Below are 26727 nucleotides of genomic sequence, written 5' to 3'. Positions count from 1 at the left end.
AATAAAAGGAACAACTGTTGTGTTAGATCAGGTAGCCTAGAATGGAAGATGTTAGCTCTTTCTATACCAAAACACTAGAACCTCATACTGGCATTGACGGTCTGGCTGTTGTACAGTTTCAAGGCAGGGCTGGCAAACTTTTTCTTTATATACCTTTGGGCTACCATCCAGACGCTGCATGCTAGCTGTGGTGAAAGGCCATAGCTCAGTGGCAGAGCAGCGGGGTGCTGCAAAAAGTGGGTATGTCTATGCCATGAGTAGGCAAACTAAGGCCGGGGGGCTGGATCCGGCCCAATCCCCGTGGACTGTCCAGGAATCAGCATGTTTTTACATGAGTAGAATGTGTCCTTTTATTTAAAAGGCATCTCTGGGTTATTTGTGGGGCATAGGAATTCATTCATTCCCCCCCCAAAAAAATATAGTCCAGCCCCCCACAAGGTCTGAGGGACAGTGGACTGGCCACCTGCTAGAAAAGTTTGCTGGCCCCTGGTTTATGCACATGTTCCATGCAGAAAAACACAGACACATAGAAGACTCATTTCCTTTGTTGATCTGTACAGATTAAGGGGAGGTATTGATTCCTCCCTGGTCATCAAATGTTTGATCTTACTGTGGAGGGGCCTGAACCCCAAGGTTATGTCTTTAACCCAGGTCTTTAACTCAGGGGTTAATCACCTTTATTGTAAAGCTTCGATATGAGAATACATATGGTGTTGGGGGGGGGGGTCTTATGACTAGTTGCATGGTGAATTGCCTTTAGACTTTTTGAAGAGTTATAGTTGAAGCTGAATAAAATTAACCTTAACTTGTAGAATTCACAAGTTAACACCAGGAATGCAAGTAGCTGACCATTCAATTTTCAACATTGGCCAAGCAGATGCTCTTGGAAAGTCCTTGGGAATCAGCTCATGGGGACAACAGCTTTTCCTTGTTGTTTGTTCCCTAGTTCTATGGAACATAGCTATTTTCCTGACTTTTAGGTCTATCCATGAGTTTGTCAAATCCCCTTTCCAAGCCATCTAAATGAGGTTTCATATGCACCATACATTTAAAGCATATGACTCCCCCCACAAAGAACCCTGGGAACTGTAGTTTGTTAATGAATTGGAATTGTAGCTCTTGGGGGGGGGTGTAAACCACAGTTCCCAGAATTCTTTGGAGGAATCCATGTGCTTTAAATGTATTACACAGCCTCAGTGGCATCACATGTTGTGGCAGTGGATCCCACACACCAATTATTCATTATCTTGGCAGAAGTAGTGTCCTGAATCTACTGTCAACCAGTTAATTAAAAACTGTGATCTTTCTTTATCACAAGAGATAAAGAAGTGTGTATCTGAAGAAGTGTGCATGCACACGAAAGCTCATACCAAGAACTAACTTAGTTGGTCTTTAAGGTGCTACTGGAAGGAATTTTTTTACAAGAGAGAGAGAGAGAGAGAGGGAGAGAGATTTAGTCAGAATTACATGGGGCCTGAGGTCTTTGCTAGCAGCTTCTGACTCCCCCCTCCCTGATAATTCACTGCAGTGAGATCAAGGCACTCACCCACCAACTCTCCCTGAGAGAAATATAGTATTCTTTCAGTGAACTTGGTCTGGGAGAAAAGCTATGGCCAACTATACTGGCTCTCAGCCAGCTGGCATCCCCTCCACAACCTGGAGAAAGCTGTATAGGTCAGACGGACGGAATGTTGGGAGCAACCCTCCCCAGTCATGTTTCTGGCATTGCTTTCCCCAGAATGGGGTGCCTTAATTGGGTGATGTGACAGCAAGCTCCTCTCTAGTTACCCTGCAATTGTGGCTGCTGCACTTTTGCAGAAGGAGGTGAAATATAATGTGTGCTTTTTATTAGTGTGTGTTCCTCCACTTTGCGAAGCTCAGGCTTAATGAAAGCAATCATCAGGAGCTACAACTAAGCTCCTTGTCCTTCAGGAAGAGGTGGGTGTTTGTGTATACACTTGTGAACGGGTGTAATATTTAATACACAGCTGTTGGCAGTTGTTTAGCAGTATGTAGCTCTGGGGTTGGGTATGTGTTTGCATGTGGGTGTCTTAGGAGATGTAATGCATGTGTACAGCTAGAAGGCAAATACGTGACTGGGTGAGACAAGTGTTAGTTACCAGTCTACATATGTAATGTATGCTGTAAATAAAGCTCTGTGAAAAAGAAAGTGCAGTGCACACACAGGAATCTGGCTGTGTAATGTAATGGAGAGGGGAATGTGTATTGTGCATGCAGTTCTCAGATAGTATGTATTTGAAATGGAGATGTTTTGTGCAGAAGTTTTGTGGTGAAGTGTGTGAGACATTTCTCTCCTTTTGTTTGTTAGACTCCAGTACAGTTTCACTTCTGGGCATCCAGGTTTTGGGGTTTTGCTGCTGGCACTAACAAAGCAATTCGGCTGCCAAGTCTGCTATGTGCATCAAGCCCTACTTCCTTGTCACACGGGCCAACTTTGCTGGGGAGAAATCAAGACTGAATGGCAATCTGGGTGTTTCAGACTGGCTGTGGTTGCTGCTCATTGTGTTTGGAAAGGAAGGGGAACCTTCCTGTGTTCCATTTACTTTTTTTTCAATAAGTCTGGATCAGCCAGAAACCATGTTAAGTGGTTTACATGAAAGCATAGATGGAAGACAGTTAAGATTGTTGGGTTTTGTCTGGAAAGTGTGTTTCCCTTTAGAGAGAAAAAAAACAGAGACATTGTGTCTTCTCTCCTGTTCCTCTACTGATTCCCCACCCACTCTTCTTCTTGCCTGGATGACCTGTAGGACTTTCATTTTGCCCCATAGTAGGGAAGAGAGTGTTCCAGAGGATCAGTGAAGGTCCAGCAGTCCAGTCCTCTTTCAGGGCCTTGGGACATTTAAATGTGCAGTGTTATCTCTGCTGTCACTGCATGCCGTTGCCTTACATGTGTTAGCGTTCATGGGCATAGGAGGAACGTGTTTTTTCAGATATTTAGCTCAGAGTCATGGTGCGGCATGGGCAAATTACACTTTTACAAAGGAGAAACTAGCAATCAGACAACAAAGCTTAGATTTAAAGAATATACAGATGGATTAATATGCAGGTTGTTACAGAAATGGAAAAATAAGATTATAGTGGCAGTATTCAAACTGGACTGGGAACTCTTTGGTTAAAGCTTAGAGGCAGTAGAGAAGAGGGAGGGAAAGACAGTAGACTCTAGAGAGGCAAGTGTCAGAAAGGGAAGTTGGGATGCAAATGCAGGTTGCTGCAAAGCAGCACAGATACCTGGTTGGTGCTGAAAAAAGCAGGAGAGAAGGGCAGGTAAGAGGTGGGGGACTGGAGAGCTCTCTTCAAAAGTGGATTGCAGTAAATCAGATTTTTGCTCCTCTTAAAACCCTTATATTATGTATAATATAAAAACAGCAATAAAGAGAGACAATAAAGTTAGAGCTTAGGCAGAGAGGAAGGCATTTGCATATTCTGTAGATCACATATTATTGTGCATAAATCTTGTGGATCAGTATGTGCAGAGGTCATCAGGCACACACTGTGACTTCCTTGCCTTATACTCATAAAATTTCTGCTTTGCTTATGTTCCTGGGAAACTTGAAGATTTCAAGTTAAAATGACAGCCAGGTAGAGCTTCTTAGTAACAATAGAAAACAATAATACAACAGGGTAGCCCAGTTGTTTGCCCAGTTGTCTTTGAGGCATTCCTGCCTCCTGTTTCTCTGGAGACATATGGGCTGTTTCTTATATGCCTGGATTCCAAATGTGTTTGTAGTGCTGGGATTCCGGCTCCATCTAGTACCCTAAAACTACTGCTGCTGGCTGGACACATGGTTGAGGTACAGGAATGGCATAGGGTCAGGTAGACCCCCTATTCTGTGAGTCTCAAAACTGGCTTTATAAGAACCTTATTTGAGTGAAAACAGCAAATATGTGTGTGCATGGTGTCATGTTTCAGCACCATGCAGTAGATGGAAATGATTTGGAGAGACTGATTTGGGCCTGTTCATTGGCTCTGACATCCCAAACCTTAGCAGTTCAGGAAAGGCTGCACCAAAGCCAGAGGGCTTTGAAGTTCAAATGGAAAATACCAACCTAGAGACTCTGCTGGGAGCCATCCATCTAACACAGATCAGTCCAGAGTCAGGAACTGGCCCCAGCCATACGCCCACACTTTAGGACTGGAAAGTCCTGCAACGGACAAGGAGTAAAAACATGAAAAGGAGAGTCCTGGGTTTCTTTTTGGAAGGGTTATACGTCAATGTGCAGGGCTTGCAGCATGATCATTGTGATGGATATATTACCATTCGATCATTCTGTCTTTGTCTCTGTCTCTCTTCTTATACAAGTCACTTTCCCCTTTGGTCAAAATAAATAAAAATAAACAAAAAACTGTCCAGTAGCACCTTAGAGACCAACTAAGTTTGTTCTGGGTATAAGCTTTTGTTTGCTACTAGACAATTTTTTATTTTTATTTATTCATTTCGACTGCGCCAGACCAACACGGCTACCTACCCGAATCTTTCCTCTTTGATGTCTCAGTTTTCCCCTCTTAACTAAGGCTGGACTTGCAACTTGCTGATGTTGATGAATAGTTACCAGTTATGGCATCTATCATCTTTGTATGCAGTGTTCCACCCCCCCACCCTGCAAAGTATTACTCTATGGACAGCGGATGCAAGCGGACCTCTGCGGCTCAGTCCAGATGGTTTCAGAGCCAGGGCACATGGTTGTGATTTGATGCTGATGTCATTTGTACAATTGGGTAACTGTTTGAAAGAACCATTATGGGATTGTTCACGCCTCCCCTTTCTTGCTTGAGCATCATGCCAGGAAACTGGACCCCACTATTACCAGACTCCTTGGTAAATTAATGGAATGGTATGCGTGTGTAGAGAACTTTGCTGAGTGTCCTGGATGTTGCATGTTTCTGACCGCAGATGAGCTCCAGCTGCTCAACACAGAAAGATGCATAGTGCTAGCCCCCAGATGCAGCAGTTAGGAAAGTTTGGGTGATGGTACCACCTGGAATAGGGAATGCTTATGGGAAAGCAGTGCGTGCAGTTTGGGAGCTGGAATTTGGAGCCCTTTCTGCTATGACTCCCAGAGTTGCAGACTTTTGCCACAAGTTGTGAGAGAAGGGGAGGCAGATATAATTCCTGCAAAAAACCACCCTCATTAGAATGCCTTCTCTGGCCTTCATAATAGTGGTGGATGACCTTGCTGTTCCAATCCTGTGGCATATGAATCTAGGTTTCCCTTGTTTCCACAAGATATTGATGATCTCAGCAACTTTATATGCCAAGCAATTTCCTATAGGCAACTATTAGCCTTTCCCCTGAATGGATGGGCTAAACCTCATCTGCAATGGAAAATGCATACAACTAATTTATTTTCCAAACATCTGCAGTGCACGTTGATTTAGGTGGGTTAAATTAATCAGGTTTTGATCTTAGACTGGGATTCAGATATCCACTAAGTCATGGAGACCAGCAAGAAATCTTGGGCCAATCATTGTAGCTGAGCCCAATGTGCCTCACAGGGTAGTTGTGGAAATGAAAAGGGAGGCACCATGCACACATTCCTGAGCTCCTTGAAGTAAACAACAACTAACGAACTAACTAACTAACCAACCATAAATCAAATGGGAGCTTTCCACTGATACCAAGAGTTCTTCCAGACTGAGGGTTTTCAGCACTGCCCCCACCATTGTTCTCCCACTGTTAAGCAACATAACTTCCCACTGTAAGCAACATAACTTCATTCATTTTTTAGAGGGGAGCTCCACATGTTTATAGAGTAGAGTAGCTGAGCAACCACAAAGGCTGGGGAATCTGCCTGTTCTGATCAGTGTTGTTATTGTAGGCCTTAAGACCTGTACCAGAACATATATATGAACATAAGGAGCTGTTTTATACTGTGCCAGACTACCCAGTATTGACTGCTCTGACTGGCAACAGCCCTTCAGGGTCTCAGGAAAAGATTTCCCTACATTGCCATTATCCAGAGATGCCGGGAATGGAACCTGTGCCTTTCTGCCTGCATTTCATGTGTTGTACTACTGAGCTATGGCCCTTATGGCCCAGTGTTTTGGGCACCCCAAGGCTAGAGCAAAAATAACTGATTCAGGGCCAAGAATATGGCAGTGTGTTCTGCGTCAGCTGCTTGAGGTTATATGGCAAAGATGGCGTCTTTAATCAATTAAATACTTAGAAACCACCTAATCATTATTGTTGGCTAGGCTAAGTTCCAATAGGGAATTGCCTTCCCAAGTCTGGAAACAAGGCTGTCTCTTGAAGCCAAGAGCATATCCCAGAATGGTTTATCTCCACAAAAAGGAAAAGAAATACAGAGTTTTGGCAGAGCAGTTCCTCAGAATTACTCCTAATTGGAGTTCAGAGCTTGAAAGAAATAAAATGGTGGTTCTGCAAAGATGGAGCCAGCATCTCTTTCCTTCTGTATGGCAGACAGGCTAGGAACACCCTCCCACTCTGCAAATGGAAATATTGGCTTATGGAGTTAATTATTTTCTATCCAATTAAACAGAAGTGAGGAAAGGAGTCCAGATCAATTACAGATGCTAGAGAGCAAAACACTGTTCACTCCAGCTTTGTTTCTGTCAACTAGGAAGGATATTATATAGACTATCCTTTGTGCCCCTGCTTATCTGTAATTTTGGGGATGCAGGCTGGCGTAAAATAATACCTTTGATTATGCAGAGAGTGATTCCTTCATTATATCCCATTCAAATTTGGGCATAAAGCAGAGTTGAGCAACAGGATCTGGTGAGAGGGCCAGACATACAGAACTGGATCACCTACCATTTTGACAGGTGGGCAGGCAGGCACATCGCCTGGAGCTGTGTGGTATGATGAAAGTGGCGATGGGGGCAAAGAAGAGAAGTTGCTCAACAACTTTTAGGAACATATCATTGAGAAATTGCAAACTTAACAGATTTTCAGAAAGGGCAAATCTGAATTAAATGGGGGAAAATATGCGCCAACATTCTGATATGAGCTTGCATGTATGCACAGCGCTATCCTACAATAAATACCCACCTGGAAGCACCCTACAACTGCCATCAGCTCTGGCCAGCACAGTTGCACCGGCTGAGAAAGATGGAAGTTATAGTCCAAAACATCTGGAGGGTGCCTCGTTGGCAAAGGCTGGAGTAGAGGATAACCAAATACTAGATGGCTTCCCTCTGTCCAGCTGCTTTTACGAGCATAGGGTCATTTCTCTTTTCTTCCACGTGGGTCTTTCTTCTCTGCTGATGCTGTATGTGGAATTTAAATAATTCATTATTAGTATTATTATTTATGATACTGCTTTTACTACGTTCTGATTTTATTTATTTAATACAAATCAATTCAAAGCAGAAACGGGTTATTACAAAATTTCTGGATTAGATCACAAAGCTTGCAAATGCTGACATGGCAGTGTCTAACTGTATTCCAGAATCCAAGATTCTGCTGTGGTCTTGAGCAGCATATGAAAGGATATACACATCTTAATATATTAGAAACTAACACAGGATGTGTGGGAACATTCTGTGCTGGCGCTGCTGCATACAAAGATTCATAACTTGCAAACGAAGGCATACGTTCTGTCTCTCTCACGTACGCTCATCCTTTTTATGCATACCAGGATTGAAATTGAGACCATTGTTTGGATCACTGTGCTGTGCTATTGGCAGGCCATGATAGACAGCTTTAGTGTTATGCCAGCTATTATACACCCTGACAACAATGCTGGTTACATGTTTTGCAGCTACACTCTCCAAGTGGACCCATATCACTGCTTTCACCACTGCCCAGTCCCTTGCTGTCTCTCTTTGGATATGTTCCAAACAGCTGCCTAGAAGGAGAAGGCAAGGTGAGGGTTCTCACTGCTAGCAGGGGCAGGGGAATGGGCAGCAACAACACTGAGGTTAAGCAGCAGGGCCATGGGCTTTCTATCCTGGCCTTGCCAACAAACCCGCGGGGCACAAAAGAGCAAGGCAGGCCAGTAGTTACAGCACTATGGATAGCTCAAAGTGGTGGACAGAAGGCTTTTTTTCTCCAGGGCCAGATCACCTCTTCCAGTATCTTCACTTTCCTAGAGGAATGTTGTTTAGTCATGTCTGACTCTTCGTGACCACATGGACCAGAGCACGCCAGGCACTCCTGTCTTCCATTGCCTCCCGCAGTTTGGTCGAACTCATGTTAGTAGCTTCGAGAACACTGTCCAACCATCTCGTCCTCTGTCGTCCCCTTCTTCTTGTGCCCTCAATCTTACCCAACATCAGGGTCTTTTCCAGGGAGTCTTCTCTTCTCATGAGGTGGCGCAAAGTATTGGAGCCTCAGCTTCAGGATCTGTCCTTCCAGTGAGCACTCAGGGCTGATTTCCTTCAGAATGGATAGGTTTGATCTTCTTGCAGTCCCTGGTACTCTCAAGAGTCTCCTCCAGCACCATAATTCAAAAGCATCCATTCTTCGGCGATCAGCCTTCTTTATGGTCCAGCTCTCACTTCCATACATCACTACTGGGAAAACCATAGCTTTAACTATACGGACCTTTGTCGGCAAGATGATGTCTCTGCTTTTTAAGACGCTGTCTAGGTTTGTCATTGCTTTTCTCCCAAGAAGCAGGCGTCTTTTGATTTCGTGACTGCTGTCACCATCTGCAGTGATCATGGACTCCAAGAAAGTAAAATCTCTCACTACCTCCATTTCTTCCCCTTCTATTTGCCAGGAGGTGATGGGCCCAGTGGCCATGATCTTTGGGGGGTTTTTATGTTGAGCTTCAGACCATATTTTGCGCTCTCCTCTTTCACCCTCATTAAGAGGTTCTTTAATTCCTCCTCACTTTCTACCATCAAAGTTGTGTCATCTGCATATCTGAGGTTGTTGATTCTTCTTCCGGCAATATTAATTCCGGCTTGGGATTCATCCCATCCAGCCTTTCGCATGATGAATTCTGCATATAAGTTAAATAAGCAGGGAGACAATGTACAGCCTTGTCATGCTCCTTTCTCCTAGAGGACTAGAAGACAGTAAAGAGAGGACCTTCAGTTGGGAGCTAAGCTCTTCTCCACCTCTCAGACAATTCCCTTCAGGCTCATTGCCTGTACAGATGGCCCAAGATGGGCATATGTAGGGCCCTTCTTGTTTGTGTGTACAGAGTTTTTCCTGGGAGTGCAGGCTCAAAGGAAGATCCCAGTTTAGGGGACCCTGGCTTAAGAGCCTCAATTATGATGCTAGGACCCAAGTCCATTTCCAGCACCTCTTTCTCTTCTCTTTGTTCACTCATCTGATGGATCTTGCCAACTCCTTGTCAGGAGTCAGGAGTTCATACTGCTTCTCAGTGGGGCAGGGGGTTTCTCCATTTGAAGTGGGCCTCCCTGCTTGGGGTATGGGCCTTGGCAGGCATCCAACAGTGGGTACTTCTCATGCCAGTCCTACCTGATAGCAGCAGACCCCTCAAACACACGGGAAAGGCACCTTTTAACAAGTATGGGGAACTGGGTTTGCTCATTCCTGCCTGTTTGTTGTGCCATAACTTGCCCCCAAATGGGCAGGAATGAACAAATTCAGTTCCCAACACTTGGAAAGGTTGGTTGCCCATGAACTTGGGAGCTTTGCTGGTGTCAAAAAATTTAAAAAAAACTGGTGTGGTAATAAAGTTACTCCACATGCCCATAGCACAGCACAGTGTTTTTATCAGTGTGCTCAATTCCAAACATGGTATGAATAAGAAGGATGTGTGTACGTGAGAGAGATGCACACCTTCAGCTGTGTGTTATGAACAATGCACTTTCAAGAGGGAAAGAGGATTCACCTTGATCCCCACTTCTCTGATTCAGTTTCAGTGTTTTGAGTGCTAAATGCATGATTCATTGCCTTACTTCGTAATGTTTTGTAGCAGCTGTACTGTTTACCTGTATGTTTCAGAATTTGTTATATTCTGGTGGGCTTATAGAAAGATCTAGGAGACTTAACAGCTTTCCTAATGTGATTCTATGGAGGGCTGCTCCTGAAGGTTGTTTTTTGCTTGTTTTGCATCGTGCAGCCTGAATGCAAAATAATTTGCAACAGAGCTCAGAGGGAAGGAGGAAGCAGGAGAATCTGCGGGAGCGGTGGGGGGTGGGGTTAATTGTAACCGGCTTTACATCAAATCAAACCTGGCAACCACCTCTAACCTGCACACACCTATAAACAGCCTGAGTCAGCTACTTCTATGTTGTAATTTTATAAATGTGATTGGGTATTTCCTCAGCCAACTGTAGGAGAAAAATAAATACATTGGTTCTAGCAGCATGATCCCATATGCTTCCTTCCCCCTCCCCCTAATTCTAACCACAGGCAGACGCATACTGAGAAGACTCTGCCCCTCCCCTTGTCTCCCTTTCCAACTCTATTCTCCACTGCAGTTTTTTTGAATGAAAACAAAATGCCATTAACCCTTTTGTTTGCCTGACTCCCAGTGCTTTCAGTTTTAAGGAAATGCTTTCTACATCTTGTTTGTTTATTTACTTCGATGATGTGGAGAGAATGCTACTATGTGTTAATATAAATATGTGATCAAAGGTTTAGAGGACACATAATGCCTCTGGGATGAGGGGAATGCACTGATTAAAAACAGATGTGCTTCAGGTAAGGTGGCCACTTTCCCCCGCACCTGCCTGTATTTAATATCAACTTGATGTGCAGCCTGTAGCAGGTAAAAATGCTAGTACCCCCAAAATCTTCACCTCTCTTGTTCTGCACAGCAAGGCTGCAATCATATACACACTTAACAAAAAGGAAATCCCACTGAACTGTTACTTCTGTGTAGCACTGCATATAATTATGCTGCAAGACTACTTCACAAAGACAGGACCAGGTCAAAAGGTGTTTTTAGGCCACTTGGCAACCTCTTTCTTCAGATTCTGGAACTCAGGGAACACTTGCAAAATCTTTCTGTGCAGACTTGCTCTTCATTTGCATATTAGAAAAGTTAATCCTAGGTCTTATGAGCAACACACAGCTCTACTGGACTTAAAACATCCTTTCCACAGTTTCCTATGCATTAAAAGACCATGCTTTTCAGCCTGGACCTCTGAAGATCTGTCAGATGTTGAGGGTTTGTCAGCTCATTCGAGCCAAAGCATTTGGAGAAAATAGTAATGGCTTTTCGCTTTCACATTCCAACATTTTGCAAAGAAATGGAGAACAGAAGACCAATGGGAGTAAAACAGGGAAGTGGTTTTGGGTACCCATCATTTCTGGACCATGGCTTACAACAAATGAATACTTCCCCCCTCTTCCTGTTTAATGATCTCTCTCCCTTAATTGACTTCATAGTCTTCATTCATTTTTTCTCATGGAAACAACCCACCTTGTTGGGTGGGATCAGTTTTTCTTAACCATGAGTGGGCAGACTCTCATACAGTCGCTTATTCTAGAGGTTGTTGGAATGAAGAAATCCTGTTAGTGCCCTCACCAAGCATAGACTTAGCTGGGTGTGTTTAGCCTGGAAAAGAGAAGACTGAGGGGAGATATTATATCCATCTTCAAATATCTAAACAGCTTTCACATGGAAGATGGAGCAGACTTGTTTTCTATTGCTCTGGAGGTTAAGACCTGAACCAATGGATTCATCTTACAAGAAAGGAGATTCTGACTAAACATCAAGAAGAACTTCCTGACAGTAAGAGCTGTTTGACAGTGGAACAGACTCTTTCAGAAGGTGGTGTGTTCTCCTTCCATTGAGGTTTTTAAGCAGAGGTTGGATGTCCATCTGTCATGGATGCTTTAGCTGAGATCCCTGCACTGCAGGGAATTGGATTAGGTGACCCTCAGGGGTTCCATACCACATTATGTGGGTCTAGAGCAGGGGCTGATTTGCCATCCCACTAAACTAAGAAAGACTTTGACTAACCCCTGCCCTATCATTCATAGAACATAGATTTCCAAAGGGGAGCAGGAAACCAGGACAAAAGCTCTGGGATTTGGGTAGGGGAGAAAAGTTGGGGGTAGGGTGGAAATAAAAATGAAAAATAAGAAAAGATGCAACAGTAGCTGAAATGAGATAGAAGAGAAGAAGGATGTGATAATTGTACATTTATGTGTTCCTCCATTTCTGACATGGAGGGCTGTTTAAGGAAAGTGTCCTTTCACCAATTTCTTAGGGCAGGTGAAAAGCACAAGATTACCTTGTAAGTTGACCATACACTCCTTTTATGCTTCACCTACCTGGACAGTAGTGCAAGCTGTCACCTGTCACTGGAAAACTGTGTGCCCTTCCTTAATGCGGGTCACTACTTTAAGGAACTCTAAAATATCCAAAGGGAGAGGATATTCAGATATGATTTATGAAAGGAGAGGAATAACTTTTCATCGGAGCTGCATTCCAGAGGCCACATAGTGGTGATGTGTTGTGAACCCCAAAGGGAACAGGTGCTTGCTCCAAGCATGCCACATTCTTCTCGCAGCTGTCACCCCACTTGCCTGGCAGCATTAGAGCTGTATAAATCTGCCCTGCCTTCCTTCTGCCATAAAAGCAGATGCTAACTTTTCCATGCCAATTTATGATGGGGAGAACAGTGGCTCTCCAAGGCTCCTTCCTCCTTCTGCTTAGGTTGGTCCTATAATTCTGTCTTTGGTTCTAAAGTTTTCGGTGCTGGTATGCCACATGGAGAAATTTCCATGCCATTGGTTGTCATGCATGGTACCTGCTGGTGGTGATGTGGATACAGAAACTCCCTGCAAGAATCTACAGCATGATCTAGGAGTCTGTATGGTGTACTGTAGCCCCGACACGGAAGCTATTCTGGCCTACTTCTATAAAAGTGGTATAATACTTTTAGTACCCAGTGCACACTTACGTGTGGGGAGGGGTTTCATCTGCTTTAGTGATTGTGGGTATGGATCTGGAACATAGGGGTGGTACTTGTTCTGGATTAATGGATCTCGAAGGCAAAGGAGAAATGGGGCAATCAAAAGGTGAGATTCCATGGAGAATCTATTGTTGCTTGACAGTACCCTTCATGGATGGCTAAGTTTTTAAGGCATCAATAGAAAAGAAGTTGCTGAAATGGGAGGAAAGGAAGAGCATGGAAGTACGTTGACTCATGTCTGCATGAAAAGGAAATATTACAGGTTCTCCCTTCAATACTTAACTGCCCATTGTTTTGGATATATGATAATTTCTTCCCCCCTCCCCTTAGTTTTCCAGTCCCCTTGAACAGAATAACAGAAAGGGGTTGTGAGCCTGTGGCATTTGGTACTGGCTTTTGTCAACTGATAGACAGTTCACACTTGAGGGGACCTGCTAGAGTGTCTCATTGCATTTTCCCCAGTACAATTTGTTTCACATGTACATTCTCTATTACGCTAACAGGATTTGGAATACATGGTTCTATATTGCAGTTAGGTTTAGGCTGCAGTCTCATCCACATTTACTTTGGGAGTCAGTCCCTTGGAAATCAAGATGGCTTCCTTTTATTTATTATTCATTTCTAATTCACTTAAGATTAAAATAATATGTATCTTGAGTAGGCATGCACAGGATTGTGATGCCTCTGAAACCTTGAAGTCAGCAGGGAGACAAGTCAGTGGCCTGAGATTCTCACGCGAGAAACAGAGGGACATGTTTAACTGAGTCATCTTCTTTATCCTTGCAAAACGAGGGGTGCCGGGGAGTAGCAGCTTCAAAAGTCTGGATGAGGTCAGTCCTCGGTCTGATATGATTTAAGAGACTCTTCCTATAACTCTCCCAAAATGCTGGCCAGAGAACTGAAGAAAGGAGAGAAAGCATGAGCCTCAAACTAGCTGATTTACTAGGCAAGCCGCGTGCTCAAGAAAGGGGGTGGGGAAGATGAGCTTCTTCAAGCTAGCTGATTTACAAGGCAGGCAGTGGGCTCAGGGGAGAAGCAGCATGGAGCAGCGCACAGGAGGAGTAAATAATGGATGGCCCTTTTAATCACACCATGCATGGGGATTCCTTTGGAGTGAGCAGTGGCCTGCTTTCTGCAATGCCTTACCCGTGGGTCCATAGGGCTGGCTTCCATTGCTGCCTAATTGTGTTGCTTAGGATCGTGGACTCTCGTTGCTCCCTAGCAATTCTGTGCAGCAGTTCTTGCATATGATAAAGTTGACTGTAGTCCATGATAGCTTATGCCATAAAAACATTTGTTAGTCTTTATGGTGCCGTGAGGTTTCTTTTGTTTTCATTTCTTTGAAAGAGGTTGGTTGAATTCCAAATTTACCAAATCACCTGATATCTAATTAGCCTCTGCATAGCCAGTCCCAGCAGACAGATCAGACACACATGCATGCCTGCACATTTAAAAATGCACATCCTTCCTCTCACACATCTGTGTACAGTTGCATTCATACTACATCTACTCAATCGCACATGGAGTTAATTAAAACTAGGGAATCAGACCCATTGCTTGCTGTTTTATAGTTTCTCTGGGCACAGGAATAAACAAGGTGTAGTTTGAGGGCCCACTGACAAGGGAGTAGAAAAGAAGGCCTTGCCAAGGCAAAGGAAAGCTTGAGGAAGGAATTACTTATTTCTGAGTCCATAGGGACCTGTTCTTTCAGCCTTGCTCACAAGTTTAACCCTCTGTCGCCTGAGTTCAAAAAGCTCTGTAAATATAGATTACTGGTAAAAGACAAGGAACAAAACCAACTTTCAGATTGAATCTGCAAGCCTTTCTGCTCCTTCCTTAAATAGCAGAGATACGGAGATTGTTCTGCTGGGAAATAATGTTGTAATTTATTTACTTGTTGGAGGTTAATGTATATGATAGTGTGCTATGTTTTTAAATGTGTCTGTTAATATCTTGTAACATAAACGGTTTAGCTTGACTGGCTGACACAGCTAAGCACATGGATTATGACTTGTGCAGCCGTCTGCATGAAAGTGGGGCGGGCTCGTTGTCAGCTATGGTGGTGAAAGCCTCCTGCATATGTGTGGAGTTTCATTATCTCAACCAGAAAGAGAGAAGACAGGAGGCTCGGCAACACTTGTTTATCAGCCATGGCACTACAGCGCTGGACTGTGCTGTGCCCATCTGTCATGAAAAGAAAAGATAGGGGCATATTTGAAATAAATACAAAATATACATATATTTCAGATTTAACGCTGTAATCCATGAATTCTAACAGAAAATGGAAACAAACAGTAAGATGTTTTAAAGCATTTTGTTTTGGAGTATATATGAGTGAAGGAGTGTAATCAAACCATGGTGACTGTCAGTAGCCTGGTTTGCATGCACAAACAAAGAAATGGGCTCATAGCTTCTTTGCTCCTCTGTGGTCCATTTTGCTGCCATGCTGCACTGAGTTCAGCCAAGATTTGGTTTGGAGTGTCATCTGAAGTGAGCCTCCTGGTTAAACTCCTTCCTCGCTGGCCAAAAGCTATAACCAAGAACAAACCTTGGTTAGAGCTTGTGGCTAGTGAGAGGAGAGCTTAACCACGAGCCCTTGATTGGATGGCGATCTAAGCTGAGTTTGGCGCAGCAGCAAAAGGACAGGAGGAGCAAAGAAGTTGCAAACTCCCATCCAGGAGCTTTCACATTCACATGGTCCTGCTAAGTCAGGTTTGGCTTATGCCAATGAGGCTGGTTTGTACAGCTTTAAATGTGCTGATGCCAGCATTCAAGAAAGGTTAAGAATCACTGTTCTAAATTGATGCCATGAGCAGCAGTCTATGGAAAAGTCCATAAATTTTGCTGGATGAAATAGCATGAGGAATTTGACCATGATAGCTTATTCACAAGAATCTTAATTGTAATGTGTTTTTGTTTTTAAAACCACCCTGTTTAGCACACCGGAAGGCAAGCCTGATTCTGCTCATGTTAACATTGATAGGAAGCATTTGTGTGATTTGAATTGCAATGGGCATTGTCCATCAATTACCTCGGTGGTTGTTATTATGCATTGGCTATCAGGGAGTATTAAGAGATGTAATTGGGGAATCAGTCTCATTCAGTGGAGCTGCCCTTACTGGCGATGTCTCTTTACATCTCACATCCATTTTGCACATCTCTGGACCAGAGTGAAAAATCCACCAGTCTCATTTCAAGTCTGCACCCTGTCCTTGAGAAAAGGTGACGTTTAAAGGACCATCGCAAATATCCTTACTAAACAGTTAGGACACTGACCGAAAGGAAAGAGGGTCTTGTAGAGGGTAGAGGAAAACATGAATCAGGTCTGCTGACCTCAGATACCTTAAAGCCGTGACGACAGCAGCTTTGATATCTCTGTTGCCTTTTGTGTGTGAATCTTCCTTTCTAGGTCTCTTTTGAACATGTTTCAGCTTGAAACTGTCTCCCTGCCGTCTTATTTGTACCTGAGTCAGGATGACCTGGTTAAGGCAGCCCAAATGGTGTAATACAGGCAGCACTTAATTTTACCACGCTCTTCTGACTCAGCAGGGTGCCCTGAATTTAGACCTTTGGCGTCCCACTTGAACAGTCATTAAGGGCATGTCAAGGAGAGATGGCCAGGCTGCCATTGACAGACACCCTTTACTTGACCTTGGGAGGTGGCGCTACCAATACCTTGGGTTTTGCAGATATATGCCTCACAGGTGTTCAGTGCCATGGGTATAAGCTATTGTAGTAGGAGGACCAGTTAAATAAATTTGATTCTTCTGATAGGTGGGTTATCCTTCTTTCCTGGTCCCTATCACATGTATTTCCAGCAGAAGTGGTCAAGGAGAAGAGTATTTCTTATAATATGGGGGTCTGCAGAGAGGGGCTGGGGGGGGCAACCACAACCCCCAGATTAGATTTCATTTTTTAAAGGAGTTTCAAGCATTTGTAGAACCTTAGCTATGAGACCAAATGTACAGGCAGTATTCTGATTTGTTTTGTGAGAAACCAGCCTGCTCCCACCTTTCCATGTCTTAGTGAAGTCATAGCAATGACTGACATTTATTTGGGAGAGGAGATCTAGCCAATTAGACATAAAAGGCTAGAGTGAAAGACCCATTATTAGACCCTTGCTGTCCCCTAAACACACACGCAATTCAGGTAGCTACGATTTTAGTATAGCTGTAATTGGGGAATAGCATGTCAACTCAAAAACAAATTGTAGCGGCAAATATAGGATCTTAATTCTAACTCGGGACTTTCATTTCATTGCAATGTCACAGCAGGCCCTATGGTCAGAAGGCTGGGTAGTGACTCCCACAAATGGTGGGCTTTCCCTTGATCTTCTCACACAACTCACAGATTTTAGGTGCTCCTGAAACAAATGCTGCACCCAGCAGTGTAGCTAGGGGGCGGGGCGAGCCAGCCATGGGGGCAGGGGGCACTGCATGGAGCCTCTCCGCCACCTCCCCCTCAGCTGTAGGACGGCTGAGTGAGAGGTGGAGGGCAGACGCAAGCCCCATGCTGTCATTTCAAGCCACTATGCCCCTGCGGTGTGGCACCCAGTGCCAGCCATGTTTCGTTACGTTTGTTGACTAAACTAAACTAAAAAGTTTCATGAGCCCATTTTCTATTTATTATTTTTAAAAGTATTATTTTTGTCATTTTCTCACCCCCCCTCAGTGATGACACCCAGGGTGACCCACACCCCCTTCCCCCACTACTGGCTGCACCTGGATTGCTTATGGCAGGCACGTGCAACAGGTAGATCACTGGACGTCTGTGGTAGACCACTGGAATATCAGTGGCTCCCCCCAAAGAAGCTGAAAAGGGTTTTCCTCCCTAAAAAAGCCCAATAACCCCTAAAAGAGCCCCCCTAAGAAAGCTCAACAACTTTGACCTGGGGTAGATCACTGCCAGTTTTTAACTCTGTGAGTAGATCTCAGTCTCTTGGGAGACCCGTGGCTTATGGCTATCACAAATTCATGACTAGGGTGAGACTAAACTGGAGCCTTCCCATCTTAATCTTACTCCACCAACCCTTGGGTATGACATTGGATATGTATGGGAATCACAAGTTGTGATTACTGACATAGTCATTGCCTATTGTGCCTGACCATCAGGAATTAACACTAATATACAAATGTCACCAGTGTCACTATCAGAAATGGTTGCCTAGAAGAAGCCCCTCCTGGGGATGTTGGGAATTTTTTCTCACCAAGCTTAATCAGGCTGTGGCAAAGGTGAAGGTGAAGGTGGGGCGGGGGACCCATGCTGTTATCCGGGTCCTCAGAATGGGCCATAAATAGCTGTCCTCTGGAATCAAAGCTGAATTGCTGCTTAACTTGGACGACAATGTGAAACAATTGCCTGTATTTGAAAGCAAGAGGATCCTTTTGCCGAATTCAAAGCATATGGACCCGTCGACCTGTTTCTGGTCTTGCTGGCATCTTTTCCCAGTGTCTTACCCACCCTCGCAGCAAGGTGCAGGATCGATTGTATAGCTGCGATAACTGTACAGTTACAGAGATACAGCGTAAAGCAGCCAAGGGAGCAGAGAGTCTGGTGAAGAACAAAGACAATTTGCTTGCCTGTTGCCAGGATGAAGGTGGTTGTGGGAGCACGGAATATGCAGGGCAAAGGGTACATGGCATGGGGGGAAAGGTTGATGCACCTCGGGTTTTGCAGCGCCCACTGCCCAGGGCTGGTTGGTTAAGGGGAGCCCCTTCCTTTGCCCAGGGTGGCATGCATCTTTGCGCTGCAGTCTCTGCTGCAAGGAGGAATCTGCTACCAGGCAGCCCTTTGTCTGCCGTACCTGCAGTGGGTGTTAAAGAGGCAGCTTCCAGAAGCCGAGGGGACAAGAGTCAGCGCGGAGGGGAAATAGTGCGCTGCAGCTTTAAGCCTAGCTTGACAGGAGCCGTCGGAGGGGGAGAGCGAGCGCAAGGGGAGGGCGAAGGAGGGACAGAGGGAAGGGTCTAATTTCTTCCCCTCCCTCCTCGCTTCATGTGGCCGCTTTCTGGGAGGCTGAGCGACTAGCGGGGAGCTTCTGCTGGAAAGCTGGCTATGAGTTTATAGGGACGATCTGAGAAAATGCTGCATGCCCCGTTGCAGAGGTCGGGGAGGACGCTCCGGACGGTACATTTTGCCAGGCCCAGCAGGTAAGGCAGAGGGGCGCTCGGGGGTTCAGAGGTGCCTCGCCAGGGAAACGATCCGGGGCTGCAAGGCAGAGCTGGCCCGTCTCGCTGCTTGCCGGCTCGCTCCGCGCAAAAGGGTCAGAAGTGCCTCGGGCAGCGCCCGCCGCGTGGTCTCTTGACAGTTCTCTGCGCCGCGGAATCCGCCCCTGCGCTCCACACGGCCAGTGGGATCTGGAGCGATGCGGACTCCGGGGGGTCACGTCTAAGCAGAAACAATGACAGAAGTGGGGGCAGGTGGGAGGAGCAGCCCTTCGGCAATGTCCGTGGGGCGCCAGGTGTGGGGAGATCCCCACGGGCTCGCGCGAACTCAAGCCTCGGCTAAAGCGGGGCGTGGGTGGTGGGATTTAAACTGCAAATGCCATTCGCCCCTCTCTCGCGCTACAAAGGGAATGGGTTTTACTTAACGGAAAGCCTCCTTGGCGGTGGAGAAAGGCGCTCATTTTAGCGTCGTCTAAACGTTGCAGTCAAAGCAGCAGAGGAAATGAAAAGAAATTGTTCCGAACGACTGTGGTTTGTTTTTTTAATATAAAAAAATGTATTTAATCACCGCACGCTGCGCGCCGATATCGGTAAAGCTCTGGGGAGACCAGGGGAGGGAGAGAGGGGCGGTCGTCTTGTATGGCATTTCATTGGCACGATGCGATGTAACGATGCCTTGCGTGCTGTTAAAGCTGCAATCCTTGGGCCAGTTCTCTTCCTCCCATTGTAATCTGCGGCCTTCCATCCTCTCGCCGGGGAACTACTAGCGAACCGTTTGGTAGCCCCTCTGCCCTCGTGGGGCACCTGGCTTGCGTCCCGCCTTCCCCCCTCCGTGCGTGTTTAGATTTGAAATGCACCCGGCGTTAGGGACGGTGAGCGTCTCCCTCGCTTGCTCTCTTACACACACACACACACACACACACACACACACACACACCCCGAATCCCACCATCCCCTCCTGCGAAATGCGATCTTTCGGAGAAGGTTGGAAGGAAGGGGCGGAGGCCACGAGGGAAAGAATAGGTGGGACTTAGACGGTTTGAATTTGTAAGGGAGCAGTTTCTGGCGTGCGATGAAGCACATGCTGCCGTGGAGACCGGCTTTGCAAGGAGCAAAAGCCAAGACCCAAGCGCAACGCAGCATTGTTTGCTTTGCAAAAGGCAGGCATGGATGGGCAGCCGCAGGGCTCAAATTTGGGGGAGTAAGCTGCCCAGGAAAGATTGAAAGCTCTGCAGCTAGGTCGGAAGGCTACGACTTCTAGGCGTTTGTTCGCGGTGCAGGGGGGGGGGCGTGTTCCTCCCCACCCCCCAAGCCGCAATTTCTCCTGTGTTTAGGGGGCGGGGCAAGACTTTGCTGGAAACGTTTTTTCCTCTTCTGTTTTTTTTTTAAATGGGGAGTGAACTGCTCAGAGTATCTGACGTCCTTTGATCCAGAAGATCATCTGCCACTTTTGATCTTGCAAACCTAATAGGAATTAGCTGAAAATCAAAAAAAGACACACACACAACACATCCCATACACATATGAGTCTTGAATGTCCCATTTCCATCCATTTGCAATGGGCAATTCAAGTGTGAATTGTAATACAGTATGGGCACTGGGCTGTTTCTGGAAAAGAACGACCTACAGTGGCAGGGGCATCCTGTATTTGCTTTCATTTTTTATAATTTATTTTGCGCACCCCTCTCCCCCTAACTTTGCAAATATACCTAGTCTGCAGGATTGGTCCTCATGGGATGGGTCTAGCTGGACTGGGCACTGAGCATAGTTCCTGGTCATCTTATATTTCCTGATAAAAGCACCCAAGACACAAATTATGTTGATGTTAAGCATAAAATGTCTCCCTTTTGGACAATGGCTGTGCAGGTTGTGAATTTCTGCCTTGAAATAGCTGTGAAAACCTTACAGCCAGATGTCCACAGTTGTGCTGAGTGTATGTGAAGCTGCATTCCCATCTGAGAACTAATGAAACTATACTCGGCACTCTGATTGTATCCATCCTCCGACTGCTGAATAGCTAAAATCATGTTCTTTCCATGAGGAAATGGGAGTCTGCAGGAGGAAGTCGAAACTCGATACAAAGGGGAAATCTTTGACCCAGGTTTCCTCTAAGAAAGAGAACCGATGCTCTCAGGCAGACGGGGCTTCTCCTGCATTTTTGACCTGGTGCATTTTAGCAAGCTAGTCTAACTTCCTCAAGGGTTTAGAAGAGAATTGGCACAATTCGGTTTTTGAAGTTTGGGGTCTGCATCTTAAAATGCTCTTTTTAAAACCTTGGAACAGTTTTTGTTTTGTTTTTAGCCACACAAAAACTCTGCACCCAAGGAGCAGTAATTTAAACCTGAGTTTCTGACAATCCAGCCCAACACTCTGGCCGGGCACAGTATTTAGATTTGAAATGCACCTCCCTCGCTTGCTCTCTCTCTCTCTTACACACACACACACACACACACACACACACACACGAATCCCACCATCCCCTCCTGTGAAATGTGATCTTTCGGAGAGGGTTGGTAGGAAGGGGCGGAGGCCAGGAGGGAAAGAATAGGTGGGACTTAGACTTATGCCTGAGATTCTGGAAAACTGCTGTCAATCTGAGTAGACAGCAATGGGCTAGAATGGTCTAATGGCCAGATCCAATATGGCAGCTTCATGTATTCATAATGCTAATTCCGCCCCTGATATCTGTAGATCCATTCAATACTATTCAACCAATACTACCCACAATCACATACCCATCCATATCCCTCAGTACAAAATCCTAGCTGGTCACTTTGCACAATAAAGATAGCTGACCAGATTTAAAACTCATACAGCCTCAGAGTAAAAATAAAATAATCTATCTAACCTCCCATGTGGGGTACTACAGTAACTCCGTCTTTGCGCCACACTCAGTTTTGTGCTAATATGACTTTCACTCTGGACACCATTAAGCACAAAATCATTTCACCAGTGTTGCAACTGCTCAGGTTCTCACCCCCCTGTAAGACCAATAACTTCATACATTCTAGAACAACCAAACAGCAAATACAGTAGGAAAGGGGGGAATAAATAAAAGTTCAAAAGGGCACCTTTTCTGAGGCTGGTGCAGAAAGGACACTTTTCCTTGAAGATAGCAGATCTAGCTGTGGTGACACATGCCTTAGTTATATCTTGTTTGGACTACTGAAACAAACTTTTTGTGAGACTACATGCAAAGAGTGTTAAGATACCAGCTGATTCAGAATGCTACAGCCAGTTAAAACAGCTTTACTGGCTTAAGCACAGTTGTTTACACAACCTGGGACCGGGTTATCTGACAGACTGTGCTTTCCCCATACAAGCCTGACAGTGCTTTGAGATCTTCAGAAGAGGCCACTCTTTTTTGTCCCCCCAACATTTGAAGCATATTTGGTGGGAACTTGAGGGGGGCTCTGCTTGGTAGCTGTATCCAAGCTCAGTAACTCTTTACCAAGGGTAAAGAGCTCCTTCTGTGATAACCATCCACTGAGATGCAAACATGCAAATATTTGGCTTCATAAGCTGTCACTGTAAAATGTTAGCAGCTTGGTTAATTGGTTGTTTTTATTGTTTGCATTGATGTCTTACTTACTTGTTTTTATGTTGAGCACCATTTTGTGAAAAGACAACACACAAATTTAGCAAAGAATAATAAACCTATACATATAGTGCCTTTCTCCAAACACTTGCCAGTCTTATCCAGGAGTTCCAAATTTTGATTGCAATAGATTAACCCAGAGGTTTTCAACCTTTTGAGCCCATAGCTCGCTTAACCAACTACATCCTTTCTGTGGCACCCTTATGGAGCTCAGGAGCCCAGTTATGTCACCCCTTGCCTGCAGAGCTGGTAGCCTCTCACCCTTTTCCAAACACCCTTGTGGAGTGTTCCTTCAGCCTCCTCTCCCATTTGCCTGTAGAGCTTATAGCCAGGGCTGCTGCAATAAACAGCTGTGCAAGCCTTTGGGAGGCAGAAATGTGAGAGGGCATCAGAGGAGAGAGGGAAGGAAAGAGAGGCAGAGGCCAGTGTTGCCTGTGGCACCCTTAACCATCATTCAAGGCACCCCAGGGTGTCACGGCACATTGGTTGAAAACCACTGGATTAACCTACTGGGCGTGTTACATTCTGCCTTGTTTCTCAGAGATAGGTATGGCTATTTGGGAGCAGGCTGGGTGGGGCAAGGTAGATTCTCCCTGGTATAAGTTAACACATAAGTACATTTGACAACTGAGAAGGAAGTCAAGAGGAGACTGACATTCATCCAGTGTAGTCTGAGGATCTTGGCTCAGCATTGGACCACCTTATAGTAAGCTTTGAAAACAAACAATGAGAACCTCTCACTTAGAATGATTCATCAGCTGGTACTTGGAAAGGGTGGCTGAATTTCAGAGCTCAGCACTATTCTTAGCTGTGTGTGTATGTGAGATACTCACACACACCGTAATAAGCAAATATGACAGTTGCCAGGAAGTTTTATCCAGCATCATAAATTTTGATCTAATAAGAACATAAACATCTTCTTATTGGATCAAACTTAAGGTCCATTGCATCAGCTGCAGTAAACCAAATGCCACTAAGAAGCTCACAACCAGGGCATAGTGGAGATAGCTATCCTCTGTGGTTTATTCCCAGTAATTGTTAGATATACTGCTTCTGAATATGGAGGTTTTCATTTTAGATGGGTCTTGAAACATCTGCTGTCTTTCTTTTTTGTTTATTAAATTTCTATACCACTCTTCACCTGAAGATAACAGGGTGCTTTACAATATAAAAACACAAAAATACATCCCATAATAACAAACATAAACAATAGCCCTCCAACTGGCATGTGGTGCTTTAGCTACATAGAACCCAGAGAAGCACCTTGTCTCTGGAAAAGCTGATAGGAGTTCCAGCTCCACCCTTCCCTGAAAAGTATTATTAGATGCATGATAGCCAGAAATTCAACAGCTGTGCCTTTTATCCAACAAGGAGCTGCAGCGATGGGTAGGATGATGGTTATTTGCTGAATTGGTTTTATTGCTTGTATAACAAAATACAGGTGTTCTTTCAGAAAAAGAGTTGGCAAGCCTAGCAAAAGATGGCATCCCTAGCTGCATGATCTGTAAGCTGGGTGTGTATGGCTATTCCAAGCAACTGCAAAAGTCTTTTATGCCTAATAGATTGGACCAAAAAGGGGGGGGGCAGCAACCAGTGCACCCATTGTGGTGCTTTGGATAATCCAGTGGGCTGACACGAATGCTGTGTGTGCATGGCATTTAATGTAACACAACATATTAATTTGCTAGTACAAGAGTTGAATTTCTCACTTCCTTTCTTTCATTTCCAGAAAAATAACAAAACACCCTGAGACCCCTGGCTCTTTTCAAGCATCTTGGGGGAGGAGCCTCTCTAGAAGGCTTCTGTTCCAAGTTGCTCACTAAAACTTCTATATGGGGATTAATCCTGTGGCCTTTCCATGTGGCTGTCCCAAAACAGGGGCCCCCACATTACCCAGTTTCTGAATGCTATTCTGTATCTGCCTGACCTCCTCCTCAACGTCATTACTCAGCCTACCCCCATGGCTCCTGAAGAGAAGGGGGGCGGGAACACAGTTGGAAAGATGTTAAGTAATTTCCTCTCCAATGTGTGGGGAATTGCAGCAACAATACATGCTGTTGGCTTGGGGCTCCAGTGCCCTCTGGAGTGACTTGGTGTGAACAGACTCTTTTTTTGACACTGGGTTTGTTGCGAAGGGAAGCAGTTTGTAACAAAACATCTAAAGATTCCTCACCGCCCTGTATTCGCTGATCAGTGATACATACTCAGAAAACAATTAACGGGTTGAGAGAATTGGCAAAACTTGGGAAAGAGTCTGTGGTGCTAAGCATAATCAATGTGAATTGGCACTGAAATCAGAAATGGCACTGAAATGTGATGATGAAGGATCACAGTGGGGAGGATAAGACAGCAGGAGCACATGGCTCACATTATTTCTGGGGCATCAAAGGAGTTGGGAGGTAAGAGGATCAGGCAGAGCAGAGAAAACTGGAAGATTGTAAGTAATGGCTAATGGGCATCAGAAGTGCTGTGCAGGGGCAATCCCTATGCTGTGGGGATTGCCCAGGAATATATACTCTCCCTTTAGCCCGAATCATTCCTTCCCTTCTTGAACCATTTGTTGCTTTTTTACACTCAAGTTCACTTCAGGCTTCATTGGCTAGATCCTTCTAAGCTTGGCATGCCCACTGATTAGTAGGAGTGTCCATTGTACCGTCAAGGGCCTCTTGTTCACTACAAAAGCCCTCAATAGGCCTATTCCAGCCACTTCAGTTAAAAGCTCTTCTAGACACAAGCCGCCTGAAGTCCCCCTATCTACTCATGGGGAAAACACTAGTTTCCTGAGAAAGGCAACCCCTTTTAATTCACTGGCTTCCTCAAGCATGGGGAAGAGCAAGCTGGATGCAGAGGAAGAAACGGAAGGAAAGAACTGACAAAGACCATGGAGGTACTTACTGTATATCCCAAGTAATTTACCAACAAGTACAGTGGTACCTCGGTTTGCGAACTTAATCCATTCCAGAAGTCCGTTCTTAAACCAAAACCGTTCTTAAACCTAGGTGCGCTTTCCCTAATGAGGCCTCCCACCGCCGGTGCCCTTCCACTGTTCAGTGTCTGTTCTTAGATCAAGGTAAAGTTTGCAAACCAGGACACTACTTCCGGTTTTGCAGAGTTCGTAAACCAAATAGTTCATAAACAGGGCTGTTCTTAAACCGAGGTACCGCTGTAATTTGATATCGAGCAAGAGGACCTCATTAGAGAGAAATTTTTGCCAGCTTTGTGTCAGGGTTATTACTTGTTCTGTCTTTGCCCTAGGAAGAGCTTTCACAACACTCAGGTGGTCCACCTTTTAAGAGAAGGAGGTGTCTTCTCCAGATTGTGGTCTTTTTGTCGCTCCATAAAGAGAATACCAGACTAGCATCTCAATAATTTTGTACCATCTTCTTCCTTGGGCCCCACATGCAAGAAGGCAAACAATGGAGGATCAGAGACTAAGGCTTGTTCTTGGCAACACTAGGCAAATCCGAATGTTGCTCTTCTAACGCACAGCCATTTGAAGGATTTGGTTTTAAGAAATGTTCATTCACAGGACTGAATAGGATAGGATGTTTTTCCTCGGGATTAATTAGCCTGTACTTAAATTTTAATCCCCCATGCAGACATTTTAATAAGGATTAGAAGTGTTTTACAGAGCCAAGATAAATTTGCAAAATATGTGTTTGGAGCATAATTAATGCTTAATCGGTCCATCCACAAACTTATTTCAAGAGCCTTAAACTTTTGGGAGTCAATATATGATTGTAAAATGTGCATGCGGTTAAAATATTTTTAAAAAATCAAGGCAGAAGTATCAATGTCTATGGAGACCAGATGCCAGGGATTAAATCAAGCCATGATACCATAGGTTTAAAAACCTTTGAACCTAAACCCTCTCTAAAGTCCAGTCTTGGTTCAAAATTAACTTGCCCTTTGCCAGGTCTCCCCACGGCTGTTCCCCTTTCCCCATACTTATTCTTGTAAACAGGAGGCTTTGTCTGTAAAGTCTGGATGCTCACATGGAACTGCAGAAAGTAGCTGCAACTAATTTCTAGTAGAGGTAGGTAAGCTAGGAGTGAAATTTCCTATGCTCCCTATTCGCACTGTGAGTGTGATGAGGCCATTGCTCCCAACCCTCCCAATCAGTGAGACCTCCTCCT

At 44.9% G+C, this 26727-nt stretch overlaps 1 protein-coding gene across 11 annotated transcripts in view; it reads left to right on the top strand.

Moving 5' to 3' along the window:
• The window catches only part of NAV1 (neuron navigator 1), a 279830-nt gene that overhangs the window by 189850 nt on the left and 63253 nt on the right, over positions 1–26727 (top strand). For 3 of the 11 annotated variants that reach the window (XM_082227386.1, XM_082227385.1, XM_082227394.1), the window contains exon 1: positions 18820–18978. The exons of the other annotated variants lie outside the window; for them this stretch is intronic. In XM_082227386.1, the coding sequence (XP_082083512.1) occupies positions 18911–18978 (68 nt within the window). In that variant the 5' untranslated portion in view covers positions 18820–18910. Of the gene's footprint in view, positions 1–18819; positions 18979–26727 lie in introns of those variants that run through there. 11 annotated transcript variants of the gene reach the window in all.

The sequence above is a fragment of the Podarcis vaucheri genome (genome assembly GCF_965113315.1).
Source record: "Podarcis vaucheri genome assembly, chromosome: 6".
In the NCBI taxonomy this organism is placed as follows: Eukaryota; Metazoa; Chordata; class Lepidosauria; order Squamata; family Lacertidae; genus Podarcis; species Podarcis vaucheri.
Note: the sequence above shows the minus strand (reverse complement) of the source record. Positions and strands in the feature narration are given on the sequence as shown.